General features: G+C 32.1%; 5 protein-coding genes and 1 pseudogene across 16 annotated transcripts in view; 1 reads left to right on the top strand and 5 right to left on the bottom strand.

The window, feature by feature from the left end:
* The window catches only part of LOC105642301 (ARM repeat superfamily protein), a 44,374-nt gene that overhangs the window by 3,647 nt on the left and 22,260 nt on the right, over positions 1 to 18,467 (bottom strand). The gene's annotated exons all lie outside the window — the stretch shown is intronic.
* On the bottom strand, positions 169 to 2,276 carry LOC149498000 (uncharacterized; the record flags this gene model as incomplete). Its single annotated transcript, XM_089717374.1, is given in 5 exon segments — positions 169 to 211; positions 317 to 405; positions 543 to 675; positions 782 to 989; positions 1,881 to 2,276. Coding segments are annotated over 5 exon segments (639 nt in total), but the record flags the coding sequence as incomplete, so codon positions are not given.
* Positions 3,499 to 4,295, bottom strand: LOC149497999 (thaumatin-like protein 1; annotated as a pseudogene).
* Positions 4,995 to 6,148, bottom strand: LOC105642399 (thaumatin-like protein 1). Its single transcript, XM_089717972.1, has 2 exons — positions 6,100 to 6,148; positions 4,995 to 5,830 (listed from the first exon to the last, which is right to left on the bottom strand). The coding sequence occupies exons 1-2, from the start codon at positions 6,146 to 6,148 to the stop codon at positions 4,995 to 4,997; spliced, it is 885 nt and encodes a 294-aa protein (XP_089574098.1).
* Positions 7,683 to 8,612, bottom strand: LOC105642398 (thaumatin-like protein 1). Its single transcript, XM_089717612.1, is given in 3 exon segments — positions 7,683 to 7,781; positions 7,783 to 8,384; positions 8,561 to 8,612. Coding segments are annotated over 3 exon segments (753 nt in total).
* The window catches only part of NODGS (nodulin/glutamine synthase-like protein), a 33,821-nt gene continuing 27,726 nt past the window's right edge, over positions 12,373 to 18,467 (top strand). The window contains exons 1-13 of one of the 3 annotated variants that reach the window (XM_089717415.1): positions 12,373 to 12,575; positions 12,856 to 13,107; positions 13,776 to 13,843; positions 13,942 to 14,057; positions 14,397 to 14,481; positions 14,591 to 14,747; positions 14,836 to 14,931; positions 15,265 to 15,313; positions 15,769 to 16,040; positions 16,278 to 16,450; positions 17,564 to 17,684; positions 17,782 to 17,834; positions 17,909 to 18,038. In XM_089717415.1, coding sequence (XP_089573541.1) covers positions 12,414 to 12,575; positions 12,856 to 13,107; positions 13,776 to 13,843; positions 13,942 to 14,057; positions 14,397 to 14,481; positions 14,591 to 14,747; positions 14,836 to 14,931; positions 15,265 to 15,313; positions 15,769 to 16,040; positions 16,278 to 16,450; positions 17,564 to 17,684; positions 17,782 to 17,834; positions 17,909 to 18,038 — 1,734 coding nt within the window. In that variant the 5' untranslated portion in view covers positions 12,373 to 12,413. Of the gene's footprint in view, positions 12,576 to 12,712; positions 12,737 to 12,855; positions 13,108 to 13,775; positions 13,844 to 13,941; positions 14,058 to 14,126; positions 14,233 to 14,396; positions 14,482 to 14,590; positions 14,748 to 14,835; positions 14,932 to 15,264; positions 15,314 to 15,768; positions 16,041 to 16,277; positions 16,451 to 17,563; positions 17,685 to 17,781; positions 17,835 to 17,908; positions 18,039 to 18,467 lie in introns of those variants that run through there. The other 2 variants (XM_089717414.1, XM_089717416.1) reach the window with 2 other exon arrangements.

Here is an 18,467-nt window from a genome sequence, read left to right as displayed (position 1 = left end):
CCCCCCAAAAAAAAAAAAAAAAAATCCTGATTCGCTTGCAAGATATAAGTTTATAGTACAAAAAATAAATAGCGCTAATAGGCTTCAAACTATTTTATGATTGATACTGCTTAAATAACTAAATGAGACAAGACTATCTACAAGAGTAGTGGAAGAGTTGATGCTCACATCCTCAAGCTGTGAAAGATCTGTGGCTGGATCAACCCAAGCACTGAAAAGCATTGGACCAATATTTGAGCTAATATTATAGAAAGCAAAGGAAAATTTTGAAGCTTTTATGTCACGTGTCGAAGCAGAAAATAGTTAAGAAGCCTACCTTCTATGCTTCCCATAAAATTGCACTAGAACACGGCCATCAAGGACTCGACTTCTTGAATCAACTACAGATGCTGTTTCTCCAACAATCTGCAAAAGTTAACATATTTTAACTAGAAGCTAGCACAAAAAAAAAAAAGGACCCAAACTCTCAAATTTTATCAGAGCTTATTTAGAATCCAGAAATTAAGTTGATTTGCTTTAAAAACTATCTAAAGGTAACCTACTTCAGCAGGCCACCAAACTTCGCGATCCATTTTAGCCCACACAACATTTCCAGGAACTACACAAATACTACTGCTTTCTGCAACTTGTGATTTCTCATGAGTAGATTCCATTGTTGTAGCACTTGTCTGCTTGCTGACATTTTAAAAGAAGAGAAAAATAGCCATTCAATTACAAAAGGATTAAAATTAACTATGTATGTCAACCTGTAGGCAGCAGCATTCATAGGTGCAGGACAAACCTATCACCACATTGGTCAATGCTTATATTTTGGGCAACTGAATCAAATCCTGTAACTGGAGCTCTGTAGAAATCAGATAACATTTTTGATTTTTTATCTGCAGATTTCTTGAATTGAATCAGAGGAAGCTCAAGCAATGCTTTTTCCTCAATCTCATTATCAACAGAACCAGCCATAGTGGCATTCAACAAACCATGTTGCGAGGAACCTATTGATTAAATTGTCCAAACAAATCTTGTCAACTCAATCCATATTTCATCATAAAAATTACAGCATGACTTTCAAAAGGCCATATACTCTTTTAAGATGTTGCGGCAAATTCAAGCAGGTAATTATGCATGGACATCAATACAATTATACAACAATACCCAAGAAAACCAATAAGCCTCCATGATGTACTTAATTATTGAATAACATAATATAACATAAAAAGTTACTCTTTCATTCTCTATCTAATGTTTCTCCGACTAAAAAATTGTACTTGATGCATGTAAATTTCCCCAGTCCTTTACACGTACTAACCAAATAGCAAAAAAATCACAGACAATGCAGCTGCATTATTGATGAATTCAATTTATAGCAATTCAAGCTAGCTAACTTACAAGTCAAGTTTCCTATCAATGCTTTTACCACTGACAGTCGTTATGAATGCATTAAACTTCAACCTTCAATTGGATTTTCCAATTCAAACCCATCAAATCGAAAATTGCCCCAAAACAGCACAAAAATCTCATTCAAGATACCGTCTCTCTCTAATTCAACTTAAAATAGAGAAACCTACATAATCAGTTTGCTAATTTGAAATCAATAATTTAAAAATATAATACTGCATCAAAAAGAATATGAAGTAATTAAGAATGTGAAAAGGGATCCTAACAGTACTCAGATGTCAAAAAGAACAGGCAATTCTCAATTCCAGGGAATAAATCCTATTTTTAAAACTCCAAATTTGCAATGGTAGCAGAAATAGAGAACAAATCGATGTTAGATACCACTCTCGCAGAAACAAAAATTTAATCAAGCAAAACCCCAATTCAGCAATAAGCAAAGGAAATTGAGAATTCTAATAACAGATACACGAAGACAAAGACAGAAATACCTGAATTGGAGATAGAAGAGGCGGAGGAGGAGAAGAAGGAAGAGAAATCAGAGCGTCGTTTAGGTACAGGGCGTCTTTGCTGTTTTGGGTAATTTGGTATGTTATCAATTGGGTCTAACTTCTTCCTGTTTTGCCTATCTGCTGTGCTTTTCTTAATTTTAGACATTGCAGTGAATTGGAAGAATGTATTCTTCTTGAATTACGAGAAATGCAATGGAAGCATACAAGACGTTGAAGACCTGAAAGTTTTGTGGGTTCGCAATCATGGGCTAGATTTGGTGCCTCTTTTTCTTGATTTCTCTGTTACTACTCTGCTAGAGCTGCGTCCATCGGAATGCTCTGTTTTTTTTTTTTTTTTTTTTTTTTTGTTTTTTTTAACGAAAATAACTGTCTTTCCTGCGGTGCTATTGGATATATATATATATATAATTTTTTCAAGCTTCCAAAAAACATTAATCCATCTCGGCACTTGCACATTGGAACTTCTGGCAAGTGTTATTAAATCCGCCCCGGATATTTATCTAGGTAGAGAATTGGGTAGATGAATGTTGGTTTAACCGATGAATTAATGGTTGAATTAGTGAATCGCAAAAAATATTAATAATATATATTAATTAAATAATTAAAATTTAAATTAATTGTTATATGATAAAAATAATTAAAATGTCAAAAAGGAGATTCAAATCAATTAAATATGTATGAGACGATCGGTTTAAATATGGATCAGTCAGTTTGATTCTCTTTCTAAAGTTGCTCAAAAATAAAATCGGTTCACCTGAGTCTCCATATTCACTAACAGGATCAAGACAATTTAATAAATGGAAAAAATCTAAATCATCACCACTTTTATAATCGCGGAAAATTCTTTTAATTTTATCTATCAATTATATTTTGTAATAACTTTTTGATAACAATAATGATTTATGCCAATGGCTCTATTTTCTAACACTTCATTGCTGAATGTATTCTCTATTTACCATCCAAAAAAAAAAAAAAATCAAAACTACAAGACGTAAAATTATTATTATTAAAAAATTACTACAAAGCGATAGATAAAATTAAAAAAAAACTTACATAAATATAAAATAAGCATATATTTGTATTATATATATATATATATATATATATATATATATATATATATATATATATATATATATATATATATATATTCAATTGGATTTTCAATATATTTGATTGGGTTTTTGTTTTTATAAAAAACTAAATTTATTTTGGTTTGGTTCCAATTTTATTAGATCCAAAAAATAAACTTAAATTTATTCAGAAATAATTAAAATTGAATTGACAAGGTTAAACAATCATATTTTATTTATTTCAATTTTTTATTTAAAAATTTATACTAACTTTTTATATTAATTCAATTTAGTTTTATCAATCCTTTACATTACAATGATCAAATGCTCACCGTTGATAAGTATACTAAGGTTAAAATATTTTTCAGATGAGTATTTAATTAAAATTTCCTTCAGAGCCTCCGGATTGCCTACAAGTGATTGTACAAGAATCGGATTAAACCATTAAAATCTTCTCTTTCTCTTTATTTTTCTGTAAAAACAAGTATTTTTAACATATTTAGAATGGAAAATCTGCTCAAAGCTTATGACTTAGGACAGAAGGTTATAGTATAGTTAGAAGCCCCACCACAACGATATAGTAGAGGATTATTATCCCCAGGGTAAGTAAGAGCTAAAGGACATAAACTGGTTCGAATATTCATTTTCTTGACAACATTTTGGATCATTTAAGACATCACATGGATTATAACATCCAACGTAGACACCATTTTCATTTTTGGCCATAAGAGGAGCTGGACAAACACTACCAATGTCCTTAACACAGTCCACAGTCGGGCATGGTTTGGTTCCACCACCCGACAATATCCCACCATGCGGTTCAACCCGGACGCCCAAGTTATGCCCGTGGATCAAGCTCAATTCATATGTCACTACGCCTTGGCTGATATTGAAATTGAATTGGGTATATGGGTAAACGGGTGGTGTACCGTGGCAATCTCGCTCACGCGACCCGCAATCTCCGGTTTCACAATGGAAGTAACCGGTGGAAGTAACCGGTGATATTCTTATTAGTACACTTGGTTCTTGCCTGTGTACTTCCGGACCATGGATCCGACATGTAGAATTCTATACTTGCACCGGGTACGTATTCCATAACATAAAACACACCGTCCGATGGAATAGTGCCGAGAAAAAGAGTTTCCAAGCAGTTATTTTAAAAAATGAAGACTGTTTCTGAAATTCCCCCTGTAAAAATTTAAACCCAAAATCATCAAATAAACGTTAAGAAAGTTCTCTAATTTGGAAAACATAGACCAGAAAAGGAACCTGTGATATGTATGAAGAGAAGAAGAGTGAGGAAGATAGATTTGTTAGCCATTGAATCTTTTTTTGCTTTGAATTCTGAGAGATGAGTTGTTGAATAAGAAGCTGAGATGGGTTATTATAAGGAAACCCCATGGGCTCTGGGGCTTAATTTGAGAAAGAAATCTCTGGTCTATAAATTTTCAAATCTTATTTTCCTTTCTAATTTCTGCATGGAATTGTTTTTATTACAATAATAACGAACCATTAAGTTAACGGAAAATATTAATTGATAAAATAATTTCTCATAATTAAAAAAAAAAGGATTTTCCGTTGACTGAAAATATTAATTAAATATTTTTTTTATTAATTAAGGAAATCCATTTTCTTTAAAGATGATTTAGTTTTTATTTGACCAGGAAAATATTTTATATTGAGATCAATAAAATTTTCTTGTAAAGTATTTTCCAAAAATAACTTAGTTTTTGGAAACAAAATCACAGAATTTTGTTATGCATATTTTCCTTGGCAAATCAATATTGTTGTGTACATATATTAATTATACGATTGACTCATTGTTCTTTTTGGTTCGTAACCATGAAAATCACAAATAAAAAAAAAGAATTTTAAGTAAAAAAAGTTTTAATCTATCAAAAAAAAAAAAAAAAAAAAGGAAAGGCATACAATATTTTAATAGACTATGGGACAAGAAATAAATGAGAATAAATTAAGAGAGATAAAAAAGTGATTAATATTTTTAATTAATTAAGCTATATTAATGTAATAGATAACAAGTTATTATCAATAAATAATAAACGTACTTTAACAAATAAAAAGAATCTAAAAAGCGACTATGGCCAGCACTTTTCCTATTCTCAGGGTTCCTATTTTCAGGGTTACTGTTACTAGTATTTTTTCCACTCCCGGAATAATATGGACAAAATGTGATGAGATAATTAGCTCCACCGCTACATGTAAACGTGCTAGTCTTATCATCATAAGGATAACTGTATGCCTGAGGACACTGGTTCTTGAAAATCAGAGAATAACTCGTTGGTGGACATTTTTCCGGCGTACCATACTCACTGGTGCAACAATATTGCGGTTGACCTAATGCTACACATGCACTCTTGCAACCAATAACTCCACCTTCTCCATTAACTGCAAGTTCCTGTGGACAAACAGTATTCACATTTGCCGAACAACCGGTGCTCTGACACTCCACAGAGCCAGTGCCTCCTTGTGGGGTTATCGAAATGGGCAAGTTAAAGCCGTCAACAAGACTAATATCGTAAAAATCTTTTCCACTATCGGGTGCTATATAAAACTCTGCAAGAGAGGCAGGTGGGTTTCCGCCGGCACCATTACATTGGACTTGGCCCGAAGCGCAGTCGCCTGTAGCACAACTGAACTTGCCAGTAGAGTCTGCAGTGCAACCAGTACGAACCCAGAATCGACCACTCCATGGTGGAGTGGGGATTAGGTTTAATGATGCTTTAGAGGGTAACTCAAAGCCAGTTGAGGACAATTGATTGCCGCTGCCTGTTAGGGTTGCTGGCCATATAGTGTAAGGGCAGTTGTTTGTGATGGTGAATGTGGTTGCTTCAGAATCTGCATGCAAAAAGAAAGAACTATTAATTACAAATTATATAATAAATTATTATTATTATCTGTCTAATTCAATACACAATAAACAAACAGCAGAAAGTAATTATTTACTATTAAATACATTAGATTAAGAGTAAAAGCACTTAAAACATTGCTTGAAAAAAGAAGATTACAGAGAAAAAAGAAGTAAACAAACCAAAAAGGAGGATTATATATATATATATATATATATATAGTGAGAGAGAGAAATAAAAAGGAGGATCTTAACTTACGAGTGAAGAAGAAGACGAAGGAAAGGCCAAAGATTGCTTCAATGGCCATTCTTGAGACTCCTTTTGATTAATTGCTCTTCTTGATATAAGTTTTGTGTGTGGTTATGTGCATGTAAACTGAAGTAATATGGTGTTTATATAGGGTAAAACCGTACTGTTTAAATTGGTAATAAAGGGCAATTATGTTAGCAAATCTATAAAAGCGTGACACTTTCTTTAATTACCATTAGGATGCGATATTAAATTTCATATTGTCAATCAATACTTCCTAATTAATCAGTCTTGATATTGTAATAAAGGTTGAGCTACGATGCCAAAATTAAAATCTTCCTTTATAGTAGTAATAATTCCCTCTATCAAAACTTAAAAAATAACCTACCTTTTAAATTTAGCACAATTAGTACTAATAAATATTCATTCATTAGCCGTAAATTTTGTCAAATAGAAATTATTTAATTGAAAAGGAAATATTACTTTTTATTCCACAATCCTAAATTTTATTTGTACGAACGAAACCATTAATGTAGACAAAATCGTGGCATGTAGGTTTAATTAGTTTAATATATTTTTTAGGACTTCTACTTTCTTTTTGATAGAGATTTTTCCCCCCATTAGTTATTTTTGGGGTTTTTTTATTTCCTTTTTAGAGATAGGGATTTAAGTTGGTGTCTTTGTCTATTATGTAATAGGACTTGTCTAATTGAAATTCAATATTTAATAAGAGTGAGAGACTTATTTGTACTCGATGTATGAGTCAATCCATATACTAAAAGAATGTGATTTCTAATCATGTATTGAGAAAAAAAACACAAACAAATAAATATAAATGATCTATATTCCTTTTGAATAAATGACCGAAAAGATTTATCTATATATTGCAATTTAGATAAAATTAAACTAATGATTTACCAATGAATTTGTATGAAAAAAAAATTGTAAAGCTTTTGACCTCAAACTTAGAATTAAGTATTTTTAATCAATACTGTAAGAACATTCATTAGTCAAAAACATAAATAAAAGTTTATAAAAGAAAGTATAATTTATGATGATGTATTTAAAGAGATTGTAATTTAATTTTTATTGCCTAATTTATTCATTGTTTGAACTTTTAAGTTTAAAAGCAGAACAAATAAGAAATCTGAGGAAACAGTAACTTTTTCCTGTCGAGCAGTCTGTCAGGCAAAAATTAAAATTTTTCGTATCAGATGAAAAAAGATTTCTAGTACGATGTTTTTTTTTTTTTTTTTTTTTTTTTTTTTTTTTTTTTTTTCTTTCTTTTAGCTCATAACGTTTGTTTTTCTGTCTCTTCTACAGTTCTACTATAGCACTTTAATACTCTCAAAAGAGGAATGCTAGCTTTTAATAAACTAACATTCGATCAAGAATCTCATCCAAGTAGATTACTAACTATTCATATGGGTGCTAAATGGAACTCTGGAAGAAAAGATCTCAATAACAAAGCCAAAATAGTATATATTTTTATTCATTTGTTAAAAGATTTAGGATAGGAGAGATACATATATGAGAGTACATTAACAGAGAAAAAATTTATTTTAACTTATAAAAAAAGGATTTAAAGACATCTAAACCGCAAAATAATCATGGACAAAATGTGATAAGATAATTAGCTCCACCACTGCATGTAAATGTGCTAGTCTTATCATCATAAGGATAACTATAAGCCTGAGGACACTGGTTCTTGAAAATCAGAGAATAACTAGTTGGTGGACACTTTTCCGGCGTACCAAACTCACCGGTGCAACAATATTGTGGTTGTGCTAATGCTACACATGCACTCTTGCAACCAATAATAACCCCACCTTCTCCATAATCCGCAAGTTCCGGTGGACAAACTTTATTCACATCAGCTGAACAACTGGTGCTCTGACACTCCCCTGCAACGCCATTTCCGCCTTGTGGGGTTACCGAAACAGGCAAGTTAAAGCCGTCAACAAGACTAATATCATAAAAATCTTTTCCACTGTTTGGTGCTATATAGAACTCTGCAAGAGAGCCAGGTGGGATTCCGCCGGCACCATTACATTGGACTTGACCTGAAGCGCAGTCCGCGGTGGCACAGCTAAACTTGCCGGAAGAGTCTGTAGTGCAACCGGTACGAGCCCAAACCCGACCACTCCATGGTGGCAGGGCAGTTATTGTTAACGATGCGTGAGAGGGCAGTTCAAAGCCAGTCGAGGACAGTGGAGTGCCACTGCCTGTTAGGGTTGCTGGCCATATAGTGTAAGGGCAGTTGTTTGTGATGGTGAATGTGGTTGCTTCAGAATCTGCATGCAAAAAAAGAAAGTTCTATCAACAATTTCTCGCAAAAATAGAAGGTTTTAGATATGTTAGCTATGTGATTTAATTTTAAATTTTAGATTAAGAGTAAAAAGACTTAAAAAAAGAACAAGAAAATGAGATTTTTTCTTTTATTTTTAGAAATAAAAAGGAGGATATTTACTAGTGAAGAAGAGGAACACAAAGGAAAGGCCAAATATTGCTTCAATCGCCATTCTTGGAACTGCTTTGACAGTAACTTTTGTGTGTCGAAACGTATTCTGCTGCGTGAGTGTAACAATTAAGTATGGAATGGGGTGTTTATATAGAGCTAAACCCTCTTTTTAATTTCCTTTATTGTGTGATATTAAATTTCTTATTGCAAATCAATGCTTCCAAATTACTGTCTTAATATTGTAATAAATGTCAAAATTTAAAACTTCCTATACAGTAATTATTTTCTCTGTCAAAAGTTGAAATATAACCTATCTTCTAAATAAGCACTAATAAATGCATGCGTTTTCTAGCCGTTAATATTGTTAAATATAAATTATTTAAATTTTAGGACTTTATTTAAAAAGAAAGATGATTTTCTGATTAGGATAATATTTTCTTATTTAGATTTCTCAAAAAAATAAATTGTTTAGAACTTCTATTTCCTTTTTAATAAGGTTTCTTTCTATTAGTTAATAATTATTTCTTATTTAAGGTTTCAGAAAATTTTTATTGTTCACTTTCTCAAAAAAAAAAAAAAAAATATATGAGTTTTGTTTTTTAATCTAAATAAATTAAAATCTCAATCGTCAATATCACCCCCATGAAAACTGAAAAGGAAACTAGAAAATCCCATTTAATATCTCTCGCATCTAAACCGGGTCTAGCTTAGCTCTCATTGGCCACCAATGTCTTGATGTAGGGGTTTTGTATCTAATTATTTTTTAATGAAAAAATAAAATATAATCAAATTAAGCACATAAGAATCTCTATTTTAAGAAATTGATAATTACAAAATTAAGTAATTCATTTAAGTATGAAAAACTCCACCATATTTAATAAATTTTAATTTAAAAAATAAATGAAAAATATCCGTTTGTATTATTAAAATCCATAAATTTAAGTAATTTATTTATGTCATTAAAAACTATATAAATTTTTACTAAGTATATGATTAATTTTTTAATCTTATATTAATTAATTATGCTTAATATAATTTAATTCAATCAATAAATAATTAAAATTTTAATTTAGTTTTAAATAAATTTAAAATAAATAATTAAAGCACATGTTATTATTATAAAATTCAAATAAATATAAAGCAAAATTATTATAAACATTACGCATATCACATCACTGGTTTAGATCCTTCGTGGCAGCATCAGGAAAAAAGCTATATATACATATTGATTAATAATTTTTTGTTGCACACATATATATTACTTAACTAATAATTAAATATTATTTTAAAATAATATTCAGTTAAAAACGCAGATTAAGTACGTGAGAAAAACTCACAGTGTCATAGCCCAGCCCATGGTCAATATTGTCCGCTTTGGGGCTCCAGCCCGTACGAGTACCCCCTCACGGTTTTGTTTTCAGGCAGGCTTTGCAACCCGCCCAAAAGGCCTCAACCATGTTCTGGAACCACCCCTCTTATGTACAGGACCACCCCCTCGTACTTAACCGATGTGGGATTTGCCTAAGGTGTGCTGGCCTTGCCACATACACCCCCCCTTGGGGACTCAGCGTCCTCGCTGAGGTTTGCCCCACCACCGGCCAGAGGAACGAGGGTCGGCTCTGATACCAATTGTCATAGCCCAGCCCATGGTCAATATTGTCCGCTTTGGGGCTCCAGCCCGTACGAGTACCCCCTCACGGTTTTGTTTTCAGGCAGGCTTTGCAACCCGCCCAAAAGGCCTCAACCATGTTCTGGAACCACCCCTCTTATGTACAGGACCACCCCCTCGTACTTAACCGATGTGGGATTTGCCTAAGGTGTGCTGGCCTTGCCACACACAGGTTTAATCCTTACTAAAAATCTACATGGAATGAGTAATGAGCATTAACTGTGACTGAGTCTCAAGCTGAATTATGAGTCCTTAATAACAGGGTCTGAATATTAATGGTTTACACAAAAAAAAATTAAAAATACTGCCTTTTTTTTTTTGGTAATTTTTGCCCTTTTATTGGGTGGGTGTATTCGCGGGCTATAGCTCAGTATTAGCAATATACCCGTGCTATGCACAGTTAAAAAAAAAAAGTAAAATTAAGAGAATATATATAATTTATAGATTTTTGAATGAAATTTCTTTTATTATGCTATTAAAAAAATATTATAAAGATATATCAATAGAAATAAATAAATAAAATATAGTGTGATTTTTTATTATTAAAGTAAAAATTAATAGATAGGCATGTGTTCGGGAATATGAACTAAAATATTGAAATTTATAGAGATAAAAATAAAATGAAAGGTGATAAAATTCTTAATTTAATTTGATTCGTTTTAAAGTTAATGTAAAAAAATAATTATCTTGTTATTTTATTAAAATCGATGAATAAATAATTTATTTAAATGATTAAAAATTATATAAATCTTCAACTTATCATATTATTAATACTATAATTAATCAATTGTATTTAACATAATTTAATTTAATACAAAAATTTTAATTTTTTAATATAAAATAATAACTACCCATATCATTAAAATTTATAAATTATGTAATTTATTTATATCATTAAAAGTTATATACATAGTTAATTAACACACTATTAATTTTCTAACGTTATATTAATCAATTACAGTTAAGACGGTTTAATTCAATTATAAATTAATTTATTTACAAATAAATATAAAAATAAACAATTAAGTCATACACATGTCATTAATTTAGAATCTTGCGTGGCAACACTAAGGTAAATTCTATCCGCTATATATATTAATTTGATAGTTTACAACTACAAAAATATGTTTAATAATCTTTAAAAATGAGACAAAAATAAAAAGTTTGAGTAAGAACTACTAACCCCATTAGTGGAACTAGTTGAAATGTAGAAAATTTTGAACATAAAAAAAATAAATAATATATTTAAAAGCAGTTACCAAAACACATTTGCTAAGTATACTGAAGAATATAGTAATACAATTTATATATAGTATTTCTAAAAAAGCTAAAGTATTTCTTGAAGATAATTAATTTAAATTTTAAAAAAAGTGCATTACTGCACTATTTTAAAAAAAATAAAAACGTTAAAAATACATTAACGTTGTTAGAGGAAACATTTATTACAAAGCAATACATTAATACATTAATTGAATAATTTATTGTTATTAAACTTTACAATTTTTTAAAAATTATAAATTAATAATAATTACTTAAAGCCATTAATATATTAAATAGCCAAATCAAATCAAACCAAAAATACTAATTCAAAATAAATCCAAACCAAACCGAATCAATACATTAATATATTAAATAACCAAATCAAACCAAATCAAAAACATTAACTCAAAATAAATCCAAACTAAACCAATACATTAATACATTGAATAATCAAATCAACCAAACCAAAAACACTAATTCAAAATAAATCAAATTCAAACCAAATGAAACCACATTAATATATTAAATAATTAAATCAAACTATATCAAGTGAAAATCTAATTAAAAGAATATGCCATGTGTCAAATTAAAATATCAAATATGCCACGTGTCAACTCATTATATATATATATTGATTTCCCATATAATAAATGCTCGTAAATGTTTTGGCTATAATCAAACGCTCAAAATAGAATCTTGTCAAATTAAATTGTTAAATGAATATGCCATGTGTCAACTCGTTATATATATATTGATTTCCCATGTAATAAATGCTCGTAAATGTTTTGTCTATAATGAAATACTAAAAATAGAACCTTTGACTTGTAGAAAGTCGGGTGGAGGGACATCACGTGGACTTCTTTAGCACGCGCGCGCCTATGTTAAACTTCCTCTCTATATCCGTAGAAGTAAACGAAAGAAAACAAAACAAAAATGGAGTTCGAAGAGCTAAGGAAAGCGATAGAGAAGGTAGAGCTAGTCGATGCTCACGCTCACAACATTGTTGCTCTCGATTCTTCTTTTCCTTTCATCAATGGCTTCTCTGAAGCGGCCGGTGAAGCCTTGTCCTTTGCTTCTCACTCCCTCTCCTGCAAGGTAGTTGCTTTTAGTGGATGTGTGTGTGTTATTGGCTTGAGTAAATTTTAATTTTGGTTTTAGTTGAAGATATGTCTGGAAATTTTTTGTATAGCTTCTGTAACTGTTGAATGTAATTGCTGGTAGATATGTACAGAAATTAATAAATCCGATTTCTGGAGGTAAGCTTTGCAAATTTGGTTGACTTTTCTTGGATGATGTTTTTAGATAAAGGTCAATCTGTGTTGTTATTTTTTGGTTACTTGGTGTTGATTTGACTAGATTGTTTTGTTTATTGAAGAGGAATTTGAAGGAAATTGCTAAATTATATGGATGTGAGAATTCAATGCAAGCTGTTGAAGAGCATCGCAGAACTTCAGGCTTGGAAAACATTAGTTTGAAATGCTTTAATGCTGCTAGAATCTCTGCAACTCTTATTGATGATGGATTGAAGTTGGACAAGAAGCATGATATTGAGTGGCATAAGAGTTTCACTCCATTTGTTGGTCGAATACTGAGAATTGAACGCCTGGCTGAGGAAATTCTTGATAATGTGAGATGTTTTTTCCTTTTTCTTTTTGCTTTTTCACTGGTGATTATGGGTACTTAAGAGTAATCGGTATGTTTTTGTGAAATGTGTTATGTCTCATATTGTGCTTATTATCATTTTTTTACCTTTGACCAAAGTGGTGAAAGTCAATGCTCATCAACTTTAATAGAAACTGTGACCGGGTTACTTTCATTGTTCAAGTAGTTAAACTTTCCAGTATAGATTTTAGCTTCACGTTGCAAGAGGAAGATATAAGGTCAGACTCACAGTTTTATTTGCCTTTGCATAATTTCACTCTCTAGTAGCTTGAGCATTTGAATTTTCAATGAAAATTATGCTCCATGACTCACGTAATAATGCCATGGAAGAATCAGTTCAGATCAGTTTTATGAAACTTTACATTTAAGTCATTGACCTAATAATAATAAACCATGAATTCAATTCCAGAGGATAAAAATTAATAAAGAATCATAGTGGCCTCTTTTCCACTTTTGAGTGGTTTTTGTTATTATCTGAGTCCATGAAAGTTGAGTTCTGTTATTTCTAATTTTTGGTCCTTAAACATAACATAAGGTTTTCTTTATTTGCAAGTCAGCATTAACAGCAACATCTATGCTGTCCTTTAAATTCAAATTTTCATCAGGGCTTTCTCTCTTTTTTGTATTTTGCAGGAGAGGCCAGATGGATCAGCTTGGACATTGGATAAGTTCATTGAAACCTTTGTGGAGAGCTTGAGGTCATATCCTTTGAAATATTATTGTGGTCATTTTTCTGATTCTTTTATTCTGTTTATATTAAGAAGTGTTTCCCTGTTTAGTTAATTCCTTACAATATTACTGTTGCTGATAAAGTAGTTAGCTTGAAAAGCATAGCTGCATACCGCAGTGGCCTAGATATAAACACTACTGTCACCACAAAAGCTGCTGAGGAAGGTCTTGCTGAAGTCTTGCATGGTGAGCGGCAAATGGGTTGGTGCTTTTTTGTTTTAATCTCACAATATATTAATTAATTGCCCTTTCCAGCTGGCAAGCCTGTTCACATAATCAATAAAAGCCTTATTGACTATATTTTCACGCATAGTTTGGAGGTTGCTTTACAGTTTGACTTGCCAATTCAGATACACACAGGGTAAAACAAAAATTTATTATATTTTCAATTTATGCTTTGATTGATGGCTGGGAAGTGTGGGAAAAGGAACTGGAAACTTGGACTTAAGGTATATTTGGAGCTGATTGAAAAATCTAGAATGCAGTCATCTGTGAAGCTAAAAACCATGCTTAAATTATTTGAAGTTGAAACCTACTATCAACACAAGGTGTGCTTGTCAGTGAGATGGATCAGCTGTCAACTTGGTCCACATTGGGAATCCCTTGACAAGTACTAAAGATTCCAGTTACCATTCCTTTTCCTACATTTATCTATTATGACTCTTTCCCTTGACAATTTAGTTTTTTATTTATTGCTTCACTCTTATCCCCACATTTAGTTTTGGAGATAAAGATTTGGATCTGCGATTGTCCAATCCTCTTCATCTTCGAATGCTTCTTGAGGATGAGAGATTTTCTAAATGTCGTATTGTTCTTCTACATGCATCATATCCATTTTCAAAGGAAGCTTCATATTTAGCATCTGTTTATCCCCAGGTAGAATCATTTCTTCCCTCTCTATGCATGTGATTGGAGTGTTTACTTTGTAAGTTCCCTTTCAATGATGCAATGCTTATGCTTTCAGGTGTACCTTGACTTTGGCTTGGCAGTTCCTAAACTCAGTGTACATGGGATGATATCTTCACTCAAAGAACTTTTGGAGCTAGCTCCATTAAATAAGGTGATAACCGTCCCAGTTCAGAGATATGAAAAGAGAAAATTTTCTACATAGTGCAGTTGTGAGAATTTTCTTTTCAATTAGTTTAATGGAAATTCTTGCTATATTTTCTTTTAATGACATCATTAGATTAGATAACCACACTTTGTACCACATGCTGCCAAACACCATTATTATTTTCTTCCTGTGCTTGTGCATATGTATGGTAATATGAATGTGTGTCCATGCAAACAAACAGTATGCGACTGTGATGCTCACTGCTTCATGTGTTTTTTAGCTGACATTTATTAGGTTTAAACTAATGATATTTGATATTAAACATAATCAAATTTGCAGGTTATGTTCAGCACTGATGGCTATGCATTTCCTGAAACACATTACTTAGGTTTGTTTAATTCTCATCAGCTGATTTTGATATGATTGTCAATCTTGATGATGATGCTTTTTTATGGCTCTCAAGCTATGAATTTGATTTTGTGACCTTTTTTTATTTGGATTTTTGTCTGCTTTGCACACATCTTATTGTCTTCACCATAAAAGTGGGGGCAAAATCAATTACATGTGCAGGTTCTTCTCTTCAACTTGCAATTTTTCTACACTTTGACATGCTCCCTTGTGTCTGTAGTGATTGTTTCTCAGTGTACACAACCAAACCGTTTCAGCTTACCTTCTGTCATTCTTCATCATTGCTGCTAAAATAATTACTAGAAAATTATGCAAGGGTCAGAGAAATTACTAGACAAAAATTTACCTTTATCTATCTTTTATTTTTTTCATATTTCCTAGAAGCATACTAACTATGGAAATGATGTTTGATATTATTGCCTCTTGTTTTTACAGGTGCAAGGAAGTCACGTGAAATAATTTTTTCTGTGCTACATGATGCATGTTGTGATGGTGACCTCACAATTCCTGAAGCCATTGAAGCAGCTCAAGGAATCCTAGCACAAAATGCAATTAAATTATATAAGATTAATATAAATGTGAAAACATTTAATTCAACAGATATTGTGTCTGCTAATTTTGTGAACATCGTGAATAGTACTTCAAACAATGATGTTTCACTTGTTCGTATCATCTGGGTTGATTCTTCTGGACAACACAGATGCCGAGTAAGTACTTTTCTTCCTTGAACTAATTTTTTACTGTCTTCTTAGTTTGGTTCTTCCATTGTGGAATTATGTTGGAGAAGTACTTCATTAGTAAAAAGTCACTGAGGACTTCTTTGGTGCTTGATATATCTTAAAACTGAAAACTCAAGATCATTCTAGGCTCATGTAAATAGCTAGTGGTCCCTAAGTTGCTGGATTTTTAGTTTTATTTTTTATTCATGTAATATATATTTTCAGGTTGTTCCAGTAAAGCGCTTCAATGATGTCGTGAAGAAGAATGGTATTGGTTTGACTTTTGCAAGTATGGGAATGACTTCAGCTGTTGATGGTCCAGCAGATGAGACAAACCTGACTGGAGTGGGTGAGATCAGGCTGATGCCTGATTTATCAACTAAAAAGACAATCCCATGGTACTATTTCTAGATCAAGGAATTTAACTGGCCTTTTACCTATCAAATATTTCTATTTTTCCTTGCATTATTTTAATTTTTAGTTGTGACCATATAACTTGCTGATGCTTTGCATCCCACTATCTAATGAAGAGTCTGTATGGAAATGGAAAATTGTTGGTATATATATCTGTGCTCAAAACCTGAACATAGACCAGATCACAGCTTTCATGGAAGCCAACCAGAAGGTTCAGCTACCCTTGCTCCAGCCCTTTATTCTCCTTAACATCTCCAGCTTGGATAATAGTGCTGCATACACAGTCTCTCTTAAAATAGGTCTAAGATTTGGTGTAAACTGACTTTAGACAGGCTTGCAAAAACCTATGTTGCTTGGAATATATCAAATGAAGGACATCATATTCCTTTATGTTCTGAATAAAATGCTCACCTTATAAAAAGCTTAACAATCAAGAATCCCTTCTCTAACCACTATAGGAATGTGGATTATTTGGTTATTATGGTATAAAGAAATCCCATTTTCATGCAGCAATCAGAATAACTGAAATAGACCTATTTAGTTAGGTTTGGTTTTCTTCTAACATATTTTGTTTACTTCCACTAACCGAGTGCTCACCCACAGACAGACTTAAAGTATGACTTCAGTTTTGCGTGGAATTGAACTTAAAATTGTTAGATGATCATGGGTTTATCATTTTGGTTCAATCTGATCATTATTAGGAACCTAGAAAAATCAGACTTGGCATACTTAGACATGGTTCCCACAATCAACTGACTATGAACCGGAGCAGCGATCTAGATTTACAATGGACAATAACTAAAAGATGGAAAGCACGAATGATAACAAGTTGCCTGAGGGAAGCAAGGCCGATGCCTAGCTTCTTGGCTTTCCTGATCAGAATGCCCTAACACTTGCCACATTCTTGAACTATGTTGTGCTTGCTTTGTGCTGCTTTCTGTTTGGTCAATTATTATCCAGATTTACAGTTACCTTTATGGTTATTTTTGGTTCACTTATCTGAAAGTTTAGTTAGTATTCCCATGTTGTCTGTTTTATGGCATTGGCACATGTTTGTTAGTGTAACAATTTAATTAATATCATATCTGTTACAATAGGATGAACCAAGAGGAAATGGTTTTGGCTGACATGCACCTTAGACCTGGTGAAACATGGGAGTATTGTCCGAGGGACGCCTTACGAAGGGTTTCCAAAGTTTTGAAAGATGAATTTAACTTGGTAAGTTAGATACAAGTATCTTAATAAGTCACAACTGAAAATATGTAAATTTATCTCTTTATTGTATTTATACGAGTTTTTAACAGTACATTATCAGCTAATGAATGCAGGATTTGAAAATGAGTTTGTGCTGTTGAAGAGTGTGTCAAAGTACGTAACCTTTTTCCTTCAAGCAATGGATTGGGCTGTGAAATTATTTTTGAACACAATTCATACTCTTGCAGGGAAGGGAAAGAAGAATGGGTACCAATTGACTCAGCCCCCTACTGCTCTGCATCAGGATATGATGCTGCTGCCCCTATATTTCACGAACTCCTTGCTGCACTTGAGTCCTTAAATATTACTGTGGAACAGGTGCAGTAGAAAAATTTCAATGCTGCTGACATTTACATTCAAATTTCGGGTTTCATTTCCTGATAAATTAGAAGTATGCCAACTTCATCATAAAATCTATACCTATCCCTACTGTTAGTTTCTTAGCTTTTGTTTGCAAGTTTTCTTTTTATAAAGGACTGATGAAAGCTTTGGAACCATAACCTTTCTATTAATCATAGGCAATAGTTGAACTTAAATCTTAATTTAAGAAGTAACTGCTTTTTCATTTCAATGCCATTTGATATCTTATGGATTCTCTCTCTCATGTGTACATATTTTTCAACATAATTTGAATTTTCCTGCTTTTGTTGGTTCCTTGGCTTTTAAAACTGTTGCAGTTGCACAAAGAAGCTGGAAAAGGTCAATATGAAATGGCCTTGGGGCACACAGATTGTTCGTCCTCTGCCG

This window comes from Jatropha curcas, chromosome 2 (genome assembly GCF_041381405.1).
Source record: "Jatropha curcas cultivar XTBG-Jc1 chromosome 2, XTBG_Jcur_1.0, whole genome shotgun sequence".
Lineage (NCBI taxonomy): Eukaryota > Viridiplantae > Streptophyta > Magnoliopsida > Malpighiales > Euphorbiaceae > Jatropha > Jatropha curcas.
This window is presented reverse-complemented; position numbering and strand designations above follow the sequence as displayed.

Bases quoted from the DNA above. Each gene is read 5' to 3' on its own strand.
- LOC105642399 (XM_089717972.1), bottom strand. From the start codon at position 6,148: ATGGCCATTGAAGCAATCTTTGGCCTTTCCTTCGTCTTCTTCTTCACT. The intron at 5,831-6,099 runs GTAAGTTAAGAT...TTTTGCATGCAG, and splicing joins CTTCGTCTTCTTCTTCACTC to ATTCTGAAGCAACCACATTC.